At 41.4% G+C, this 12,076-nt stretch overlaps 1 protein-coding gene across 2 annotated transcripts in view; it reads left to right on the top strand.

Moving 5' to 3' along the window:
* UNC5D (unc-5 netrin receptor D) overlaps nucleotides 1–12,076 on the top strand; it is a 597,176-nt gene that overhangs the window by 334,126 nt on the left and 250,974 nt on the right. For both annotated transcript variants that reach the window (XM_065899869.1, XM_065899868.1), the window contains exon 3: nucleotides 8,017–8,160. In XM_065899869.1, coding sequence (XP_065755941.1) covers nucleotides 8,017–8,160 — 144 coding nt within the window. The remainder of the gene's footprint in view (nucleotides 1–8,016; nucleotides 8,161–12,076) is intronic.

The raw sequence follows: 12,076 nt of genomic DNA, 5'->3' as shown, positions 1-12,076 counted from the left end.
TCACTCTGCTGCTCAGAGAGGACTGACATATTCTAAAAAGGTTTTCAGGAAAATATGAATTCCTTCCAAAAACTTGTGACAGAGCATGAAGACCTTGTGTCTAATGTAAGCCTTTCCTAAAAAAGAGTCCGTTTACTATCATTTCATTCATAGCAGAGATAGAAGGCAGCTAACCGTTTATGCAATTTAATAACTTCCTAATATTTGCCAGAGGTTTGTTCTAAACCCTAAACTCTTAAAGAGTGTCTTTGGACTTTTTTATAGTCTTCTCTGTTCATACAACGTTTTAAATGTTTTTTTTTTTTTTTCTAATTTGAAGTGGGAATTATAAGGATATTAAAAAAAAGATGGTCTGGTGATTAAGAGCATGGATATTAGTGCAAGATGATACCTCCATTTATTTTCTTTTTTTTTGCGGTACACGGGCCTCTCACTGTTGTGGCCTCTCCCGTTGCGGAGCACAGGCTCTGGATGTGCAGGCTCGGCGGCCATGGCTCACGGGCCCAGCCGCTCTGCGGCATGTGGGATCTTCCCAGACAGGGGCACGAACCCGTGTCCCCTGCATCGGCAGGCGGACTCCCAACCATTGGGAAGCCCAATACCTCCGTTTTTGAGATCTGGCTCTCCATTTACAGACTTTTTAAGGTAGATAGTTCCTTAGCATCCTTTCACCTCGGTTTTCCCATGTATAAAATGGCAGTTACAAGTATATCTACCCCATGGAACTATAGCAGGGGTCGTAGAACCTAATATATATGACATACCTTGCTCAGGGTCTGGTGTATAGCAAGTACACTATCAAGGTTAGCCTTCAAAATGATAAATAGAAAACTGCAATTTTTTTTTTACATGGGGTAAGTGGCTGGTGATTATGCTTCCAAAAACAAATAGAAAATTATGTACGTAATTACAGTTCCAGAAAGATAAAGGGGCTAGTACTATTAACAGGGAAATCATTGTCTTTCATAGAATGACATTTTATTTGCCTGTGGTTCACTCCCTCAGTTTACATTTCGTCTTTGTTATTCTCAGAGCCCCTGGTATCGCCATGGGAGATAGAATTGGTAGGATGTATGCCCTGATCTCGGGATGATCTACTAACAGGAAGTAGTTTTAGTGACTGCAGAAATGGAAAGCCATTGATTGGGGCAGCAGGGTTGGAAATCATGAGTGTGGTTCCCACAAGTTGTATGAGGTCTGAGTGAGTCATTCAGGGGATGCTGTCCTCTAACTGACCCTCCCCTCTCCACTTCTGCCTTTTGAGTTGCCCTTCTCTCTGTTGTCAGACAACACTACTGAGTTAATTTGCTTTTCTCTGCCAGACATCTCTGTGCTGATTAATTTTAATCTCCAGTGAGGACGAAACTGGAGAGCTTGGGTGTATTCTTAGTTTCTGTACTTAAGACTGAACTTCTGAGGAATATGTGGGGTGCTTATTATCCAGGGGAAACTAAAGAGCATTCATCAGGCATTGTGCACGTTCAAAGGAGGACTATTTTTTTTTTTATCAAAATACATTTTAATCTTGTTGCTAGGATGAAGTGGCAAAAGACATTTAGCCCTAATTAAGCATCTGCCAGTAAAATGAAATATGGTTCTGCCTTTTAATTATCTACACTTAATTTGCTACTTTCAGTAGCATGTTGGCTTGGAGACATCTAAGCTTCCCGCAAGAAATGGAGGCACAGTTCCCTGAAAAGTTTTCTTGTATCTCAAAGTTTTAAAACTCCAAATATGGATCAGATTCATGTGTCTTCACCAGAGCCTTGCCCTAGACACTGAGCTAAATATTGGGTGAGGACAGAGCCTTCAAGTCAAAGGTAGGATGGCAACCATTCCCAGAAGCTTTTGGTGATGCTGTGGAGAGGTTAGAAGCCCCTCTTGTGTGATCTTGTAGCAGTCTGTGCTTCTGTCATAGCAACTGTCGCGTCACATTGGGACAGGTTGAAGTGTCTCCTCATCTAGCCTGCAAGATCCTTGAGGACAGGAATCTTGATCATTTACTTTGTCACAGTATCTTCAACACCTGGCAAAATGGCAAGCACATATGAGGCACTCAATACAACTTTTTGAAAATAATATATGTTGTAAACTGTATGACATCTTTGATCGATTTCCTATTGATATGGAACCTACAGCAAAATAATAATAATAATAGCACGGATTTAAGATGAAATAAGATAATGTATGTGATGACATTAATAAAAGTAAAGTGCCATACAAATGGTATAATAATTAATCAGTAATGATAATATGTTATTCAAAATATGGGGGAACTTATTGTTCAAGCCTATTTTCTAGGCTCTAAACGTGGGCTAGCAAGAGACAAATGAAAAACATCTCCTTATGTAAGTGGTGGACTCACTTCTTCCAGCTGAGTGGACTGTTTTCCATCTTCTTAGGAAACAGTGGAGTAAGGTGGGCCTATCTCAGAGCCAAACCCAGGCATCAGTGGTACTGAGATACCTAAGGAGATGACGGTCTATTAGAGAAGACTCTTGAATAGGACATGGTTGCTTTTTTTTTTTTTTTTTTTTTTTTGCGGTACGCGGGCCTCTCACTGTTGTGGCCTCTCCCGTTGCGGAGCACAGGCTCCGGACGCGCAGGCTCAGCGGCCATGGCTCACGGGCCCAGCCGCTCCGCGGCATGTGGGATCTTCCCGGACGGGGGCACGAACCCGTGTCCCCTGCATCAGCAGGCGGACTCTCAACCACTGCGCCACCAGGGAAGCCCGGAGATGGTTGCTTTTCATGGGCTGTTTGATTTTTTTTCTCTCTCCCCAGATTGAGCAAGGCCCCATGCTACTCATGAAGTTGTACTAGAATAGTTCTTTGAGGCTTTGTGGAAGCTAATTACATAGAATCATTCTCTGGGTTAATCCCCAATCTTGAAACATCACAGTGCAAAAAAAACCAGGCATGGAGTGGGTATAACACTGGGCTAAAATGGTCCAGGGAGACAGGCACAGCGACTAGCATGAGAAAACAATTCACCAAAGCCTAGTCCGCTAGCCTCTTACTGCTTTGGTGTGGTTTGGGAGTATGACCGGAGGAAGAGGGATTCTCTTCTTTTTTCTTGAATCTAGTTATTTACTTTAGCAAGCCGAGTATCCTACTACAGAGAACTTCCAAAGATTGGACATCCAGTTGTGATCGGTGGTGCATCTGAGAGCTGGTGGGCAGCAGTAACCACGGCGGGATGCCTCTGATGAGCCTTGTTGAAGTGTGATAATGGGCAGTAGATCAAAGGCAGGGGGACAGCTGTTAGTAGGCGCTGTCTGCAGCTGGCATGGTGCTGAATATTCAGTTCTACTCCAGAATTCTTTTCTTTTCTACAGAATAAGTTAGGACTAGAACTAGAGCCCTTCTATTAGAAGTTGACCAGAAATAAATAATTTTCATCCTTTTTCTCTCTCCATTTCTTCCCTCCTTTCTTCCATATTTGTCTTCTTTGAAGAGTGAAACATACACCTTCAATTAGTTTGAAAATTCCCTTTTATTCTCCCAACAGGATTAGACCTGCTAAGAGTAACCAGTGTTTCCTATCTGATAAGTAAGGGGATTATAGCAATAACTGCTGTCAGCATTTTTCTCATTTAAACAAATAAAGCTGACAGATGATGAAGTTCTGTGCTGCTCTGTTATGTTTAGTACATGCAGAGCAATTATTCATCCGTTGCCAACATTCGTCTCTCTACAACTCAACCATCCGCAGCGTAGAAAGCTTATTAGCATTTCAGTTCCAGAGTCATATTTTTATCTTCTGTAGGACTCTCCTCCATAACAAAGGCTGATAGTTATAATCGCACAGTAATTTAAAGGGTTGGACTTTTCCGTGCCCATTAGTTACACAAGTTATCAGGTACGACGCTAGTCTTATTTATGAGATGCCATCTTCTATTTGCCTGGGATTTTTGTTCCCCTGTAGCATTTCCTGTGAATAAGTTAGCTGCCATCTCTTGAGATGGAGAAATAGATGATTATCTCTGTACCACTGTTGGATGAACTTCAGTGCAGGAGCGTGGGGGGAGCTGTCCTGAAATAGAGCCGTTTTAAATGGATGTTTCTCAGGTGTGGTTTCTCGTGTGTATATACACACACACATACATTTTTACATATATGTATTTATGCATATATATAATACATCACTAGAGAGAGCAATAGTGAATATTTGCAAGAGAATATTACTATTTAAAATTTTTATTTTAATCAATAGTTATTTGTTATAGTGGAGAAAAGTATAACAGAGACAAAATATTTATGATTTCCCAAAGGTTTTCCTAGCGGGGATGGTTTGACAAGGCTACAGACCTCACGTTAGAAGAAAAGGCCTACTCCAGAGAGACACTATACTAGTAGGGATGGTGGTGGCGGGGGGGAAGTAGTGAAGTCACTTGTGGCCTTTTAAAGAAACCTGATACGCTGATGCTATCTGAAGCAAAATACACTGTTTGGATAATACTTGGTTGATAATTCATTCTGCTTCTCCAAACCCATGGGGAACCCCTGTGAGGGACTTGAGACTGAGCCATCGTAATGCTGAAATCGTGATTTCAGCATTTTCCTTTCAGCTGTGTTTAGTCTGAATGAGAGGTTGCCAGACTTCCTGACATGAATGGGGTGAGATCAGTTTTGACCTTCGTGGTGGGGGTCTGTGGCCTACTGTTACGCTTTCCGAAACAATTGTGTGGTTGTCCATGTGTAATAACCATGTTTGCAAGTGTTGGATTTGATGCTCTGACATCTTAGGGTCTTGCTGACCCTGGAGGGGGACTGCCCTGCCCAGGGCTGGCTAATTCCTAGACATAGCAAACAACTGGCCCAAGAGCATGCTTTTCATATGCAAACCAACCGATCCAGAGCTTTATCCCCAACCCCTTCTTTTATCAGGCTCTTACACTGCTGACCCATATCCCCCTGCCCTAACCCAGTACCAGACAAGTAGGGACAGCTCTTCTGTCCCGGAGCCCACTGAAATGATGCAAACTTGCCAACTCTAAATCTTTTTACCCTGCCTCTCTGATTCCTTCCCGTGGAAACCACAATAAAGGCTCTTGCCCACATTCCCCCCTGCCCCCTCTGCCTCCTGACCCTGGTGCTTCCCCTTGTGACCCTGGGTGCTTTGCCTCTTGTTTCTAGGGATCTGTGAGTGTAAACTTATTCTTTCCTGATGCTCATTTCTGTTTGAGTGTCCTACCTTAGCTCATTAAAACAGGCCGCATGTACCCCTTAAAACACCGTGATGCGTAGATTAAATCATAGCATATTTTAAGGTTTGGATGGGGAACTCTCTGCTTTATAAATATGATGATCTTGAACCATTTTGAGATGGTGATTATCTTCATTTGCAGCCTAGAGAAAGCTGATGGGTTTAGATATTATAAGATGGAGAAAGTAAAAAAATAATACATACACACACACATATATATACACACATATACACACATGTATAAGTTGTGTGTATGTATATATACATGTATAAATTCCACATGAGCTTGAACACATTTCTGACCTTCTAAGCTTATCATGCATGCTTCTTCAGTGACACCTGATTCCCACATGATTGGCGTATTTTGCTTCATAGGTCTCCCCATCACATGACGGGAGCTCAGACATATCAAAGTTACCCCACCTGGAACCTGGATGTGCTGATGTAGGATTTTCTCTCCTCTCTTGCACTATGCAAAGTAGATCATCCACCATTTGTCTCAAAGCTGTGAAATATAAACCAAGTCCTCTTGTCTACAGCCTAGCTCCTTATTTTTGTTTTTATGCAGCCTAACTTTAAAAAGTCCAATATGGCTGTCACGCTCCAGTCTGCTTTCTGTCCTCACAAACTTTTTTGTAATCTGACTTCCTTTTCCCTTTCCCTTCACCTGCCAGCTCCACCTTCTCCAGGTCCTCTCATTCTCTCTTTTATTTAAGTGCAAATTTAAAAAAGCAGCCGCAACAATACAATAAAAACCCCTCTAAGGCTTCTTTCCTATTCCACGTAGGAGGTGACTTTCAGGACTCTTACGTCTCTGACAGGTAAAAGGCATGCTTCTGCGTTCTGCAGAAACGGAAGAAATGTGAATTATCAGCTGTCATCAGGATGATTTTCTATATGCGGTACCTCCTACAAATTTAGAAAGTCTAACTCAGGTTGTGTACATGGTGATTGATGTGGCCGTAAAACTCTCACCACACACTATAAATAACATGTTATTGATTGGGTAGAGGGGAATGTTTCCCAAGCCTGACTAATCCACCTCCGTTCTTGTTTTTTAAATCCTACCAGCACCCAGGATATAATCACATTCCACCTCCTCCACCAACAGTCCCTGGCTCCTTTTGACTATACTGATGGTCCTGTCCCCTGAATTCCTTTTGAAAGTAAAGGAAAAATCATAGTCATGCACCTAATTTTTTCCTTAAATGTTCCATGCATTAGTCTTATTTCCATAATTATGTATAAGTACCTAAAGTACGAGGACAGAGTCGAATTTTTATGAGGGACCTGTGCAAAGTGCTGGTTTGGGTGTAAAACAGATCTAGCTTCAAACCCTGGATCTTCCATTTACAGGCTGTGTGATTATTGACAAATGACTCTCTAAGTCAGTTCTGTCTTCCGTAAAGTGGGGATACAGTAGCCTCTGCTACATTAGGACACTGCGGAAATGCAAAGAGTGAATAGGCTAAAGGCTTGTGATGCTGGGCACTTAGTGGAGTTCAGTAAGCATCGCCTCCTTCTCCCATGCTGCCTGTCTCAGGGCAGGGCACAGCCTCGGCAGATGCCTATTAGCTGGAGAGAGCATGCCGATTATAAAGGCTGCTGCCCTGTTTGTGATGATTTAACTGATGGTGTTGAGGAGGGCGTCCTTTGCTCCTTGGCACATTCTGTGAGGTGGCTATCCTTCCCAAAGAAAGAAAGGCTGATAGTCTATGGCTGGAGGTTTGGAAGAAACTCAAACTCCTCAGTAAGAAACACCAGGCAAATTTTTTAACTATTAGATGGGAATGCAGAGGTATAGTAATTAAACTAAGACGTTGACCTTGGCATTTTTTATCTCATTTCCCAGGTGTAGCCTTAACCCCGCTTTCTGTGAAAGCCTCTCTTTTCTTCACCTCCTCATTCTGTTGCTCCAGGGACCTTCCAGGGTTTTCAAGGCTTCAAGACCAACTTAGTTCAACTTGTCTGCATCCCACTTGTTGTCTGGAGTTTTGGCTTTTCCTTGGATTCCCAGCCGTTCACCCGTCCCATTGCATGTTCGCTGTCTTCTCGTTATTCTAAGCCACACGTCCAGAGTGACCCTCTCCTGCTGCCATACCCAGGGGTGGGAACACTTCGAAGCACTTGGAACTATGTCTCTGGGGTTGGTTTGTTGAGGACTGTTTAGTCTCCAGAATCCCAGGAATTAATTTGGTGCTACTTTCTTCATGGTAGATTTTACACCAAGAAAGACAAAGAGGGGGGAAGCGGTGGGGAGGGATAAATTGGAAGATTGGGATTGACATATACACGCTACTATATATAAATAGATAACTAATAAGGACCTACTGTAGAGCCCAGGGAACTCTTCTCCGTACTCTGTAATGACCTATATGGGAAACGAATTTTAAAAAGAGTGGATGTATGTATGTGTATACCTGATTCACTTTGCTGTACAGCAGAAACTAACACAACGTTGTAAATCAACTATACTCCAATAAAAATTTAAGAAAAAACAAACAAAAAAGGAACAATAAATGTTTATAAGAGCTCAAAAGAAGACGGAAAAAGCATGGTGTCAAGGTACTGTGAAAATGATTCCATTGTATGGGAACCACACTGGCTGACGATACTTTACACTTGTTCTTTCCAGCCTACTCAGCCGTTGGAATTTAATTAGCAGTAATATATTATTGTCAAAGTAATTAAAACTTCACCTTGATTAAAAACAGAATGGTTTAATTAACAGGAAGAGGTTGGGCTGGCCTTAACTTTCCGTTTGAGAAATACACCAGCCTCAGTGGATTGGTTCTATCTCCTCTGCAGGCCTGAAGGTCCGGGAGGTGTTTATCAACGTCACCAGGCAGCAGGTAGAGGACTTCCATGGGCCCGAGGACTATTGGTGCCAGTGTGTGGCGTGGAGCCACCTGGGGACCTCCAAGAGCAGGAAGGCCTCCGTGCGCATAGCCTGTGAGTATATTCTCGGTGACCTTCTTGTCGTGTAGGAGCACAGACTAGCCTTCCATAGAGCTGAAGAGCATTGGGACAGGCCAGGTGCTTCTGCAGAACAGGGATGAGAGGATAGCAAGGCACCATCAGAACTGTCTCCACCTCTACTCAATTCTCTCTTTTAAAATTGTATTTTAAATGTTTGATAATTTCCCCTAGAAGACAATCAGCAAATCAGTTGGGCTAAGAGATTCTGCCTAGGTTGCCAGAATGCAGGTGCCTCCACAGTACCGGGAAAAACGGTTTCCGAAAAAGAAAAAAAAAAAAACCCACGCAAATAGATTCTGCTGTTCATCATGAATGACACAGTTCAAGGGGCATTGATGAGAAAAGTTGAGCAATGACTGTTTACTTCGCCAGCAAATCTGTGAAAATAAGACATTAAAGATTAAGGGAGTTTTATAGCCTCCTGTTAAACCTCTTTCCTCTGAATCTTAAAACATCGAAATGGGCTTTAAAACTGCATTTTTTTGACCCAAGTAGGACTGAAAAAAAGACGCTTGAGGGGAAAAAAAAAAAAAAAAAAAAAAAAGGAAAGAAGATTGCCTTTCAGGAGAGTCTAAGATTTCTTTATCATGTTTCAGCATCAGCGTTTTTATCATCTCAAACATGTTTAGAAATACACCAACTTCCTTTCTCCTCCTTAAATGTATCTTACCCACCCCATGGGTCCCCATAAAATCTCCTTTGTGAGCCAGGAGTGTTACCCCTCCCCCAACAAAGAGATGGCGGGCAGAGGTGGTTATTGTTTCTTTTTTTTTAATGTTGCTTTTGAGAGTGCCGTGAAGAATACGGGACAAGGGGGATTTATTTAAGGACTCAAGGAATTCTTTGTAGCAGATGTTGATGGTTTAGGGATTAAGAATAGGAGTGAATTGCTCTTTGCAGAGACGTTTATATTTCTTGGGAAATGACATCTCCTTGTCAGCATAGGCGTTTCACCTTCATTATCCTGGTGATCTGGGAGGCTGTTGCCTGGGTCCTAGGAGACCAAGGAGGACCTTGCAAGCTGCGCTCTTGTTTTAAGAGCCATGGGAAATATTTTTCCTATTGTTATTTCGTTAATTTCAGCCCACAAATACTTTCTGACAGGTCAGTTGAGAAAGGGAATGTGTTTGATTTTATTCTTCCTTAACAAGTCCAGCTTTGTGCTCCTGGCATGGCCTCGCCTAGGCTAGCCGAGGTATTGTATTGTAACATCTTATGGAAGGACCTCAACGAACTCTTTGGCCAACCCAGTATTTGATCCTGGTCAGGGTGAGGCAGATTATCCTCTGGATCCTGAAGAAAGAAGAGGCAAAACCGCGCAGGGAATTTCAACACAAGTTCCCTTGATTTCCTTGTCAGTGTCACTTTCCCCTTCCTCTTTTTCCTGTACTTCTTTGAGCCCCACATGACCTATTCTATGAATTCCTATAAATAGCATCTCATTAATCTGTCCGTCTCCAATCTCTGTCATCTCCATACTTGCTCACTTCATTCCTGACTGTCATGTGCCTGCTAGAAACCTCCAGAGGTTTTCCCCCTGCTTATAAAGTTTGGCAAAGAATGGCTCAGACCCATTTTGTTAATTTCCCGTAGGCTTTGATCGTGTACAGTCTGCTTCATCCTTCTAAACACTTTAATGTTCTGTGTTTCACCCTCACTTCTCTGCCATGCGCCCTTGCTCCTAGAGTTTCCAGTTGGATAAATGTGTACCCTGTTGGCTGAGAACCCAGATACTGAAGTCCTGTTGGTTTCCAGTTCCTAAATCCACTACTACTTACTGTTGTGATGGTGGACAGTCGATTCATCTCTGTGTCTTAATATTATGATAAAAGAGTGCTGACTTCATAGCTACTGGAAGAGTCAGAAGTATTGATAGCTACAAAGTGTTTAAAACCACACCTAACGCGGTGTTAACTCTTATCAGTCATTAGCTATTATTTTATGACATAGTTGATCCTCTGTATCCCGAGCATCATTCACCAGTAAGTGTGTTAATACTTAAACTAATTGAACTGAATTACATTTCTAGTGCCTTAGTGATTTTTCTGTGGCTCATGGCTATATAGACTCTAAAACTCCATTCTAGGCCAGCCCTAGGTATCCAACTCTCCCAAGTATGGTAGGATCACAGAATGTTTTTTAAAAAATGGAAAACACTTTTCTATCACTTCCTACCTCTTTAGAGTCAGCTGATACTTTTGTAGTACTAATCTCGCAAACCTCTTCAGGGATCAAAAAAATCATTTTGTCATTCTTATGTATGATATGCACATCTGAATATGATAAAGGTGTGATTTTTAAGTAAAAAAAAAGAATATCCTTAAAGCCTGTATTATGCAGTTAGATTAATATAATCTCTAATATTTACAATATATTTTTAATCTCTTTCTATGTAGCAAGTGACAGATTATTTAAAATTATTTATGCGAGTCAAGACATGATTTGTCATTAAATATCGCATTTGACTTGGAGACCAGTATACATTAAAATGTACACTGAAATTTAACCAATGTTTATTGCCATCGAAAGTGGAGGGGAAAAACTGCCTTTAGAACCTTGCTTGGAATTCTTTTGATTTGCTTGCAGGAGGGGAAAAAAACACCACTTATTTTTGTATAACTTTCATGTTTTATTGAAATAAGAGATTTCTCGCTGCTATTTGCAAGCACTTCCCAGCAAATAACACATTGTACATGAGGATAGTTTTTATTCCCAATAAATGAAAAGCCAAATTGGACATAATTGTCACGATATTTCTACTTTTTAAGATTGGTTTTTGAAGTGCTAAAGACATCTTCATGTGCTAAATAAGGATTTTGATATATGAATGTAGCTTACGAATCTGACAGTTGTCTTGAGGGGACTTTGCAAAATTAGTGTCATTTTTATATGATTCATTAAATTATTGTAGTTCAACATCAGAGCTCCTTATGCTTCCTGCATTTAACCAATGATCCATTAAGAATTTAACAGTTTCAGAAATGCAGTGGGCAAAACCTTCATGGCATCTGGGCCATCAGCTGAGGGATGTCTTGTCATGATCATGTTAGCTTATCTCTATAAAATAAACACCAGAAAGCTCGCTGGCATGGTATCGCTGAGAGATCATTCGATTTTAAAGGGAAACAATATAGACACAATTATTTTATTTATGTCACTCATATTTTTATTGAAATGGACCCACCTGGGGTATCAGTTAACTATGCAGATTCCTGGCTTCTACCCCAGACCTGAGGAAGAACCAGGGAAGCTGTGTTTGTATGAAGTTATCCAGGTGAGTTTATGATCAGGTATCTTTGGGACAGCTTGCTCAGGAACAGTGTTTCTCAAATTTTAACACATATGCAAATCAACTGAGTTCCTGTTGAAATGTAGATGATTCAGTTGACGTGATTTGGTATGTCCAGTCCAAGGTCCGAGGTTCTATCATGTCTAAGGGTTCCCATATGACGCTGATGCTGCCAGTTGTGGACCCTGCTTTGAGTAGCAAGACCCTGAGAACACCTTTAGGAGCACTATTTGGGAAATATGGATTTAACCCATAGCTCCAATGTCGTCATTAATAGCTGAGAAAGTGATATTCAGAAAGGTTAGGTGGCTTGACCAGAGGTCCCCCAGCAGACATGGAACCAGATCTTACATTCGTCCGTTCATCCTCCCTGGGTGATCTTGCTACCAAGCCGTGTTGATTGCTTTCTATTAGATGGGAGTTTGAGAACCATCATAGAAAGATAAGTTCATGTGCCTTTGAGCATTTCCTTGAGGAAAGCAGTGATTGCTTTCCTGTTCTGTTTCTGAAGAAATTGAGTTCCTCCACGTGGTCAAGTTATTATATATATACACATATACATACACACATATATAATACATATGTATAATATATATACTT

This window comes from Phocoena phocoena, chromosome 21, assembly GCF_963924675.1.
Source record: "Phocoena phocoena chromosome 21, mPhoPho1.1, whole genome shotgun sequence".
Classification (NCBI taxonomy): Eukaryota; Metazoa; Chordata; class Mammalia; order Artiodactyla; family Phocoenidae; genus Phocoena; species Phocoena phocoena.
The sequence above is the reverse complement of the archived record's forward strand: the minus strand, read 5'-3'. Positions and strand labels throughout refer to the sequence as shown.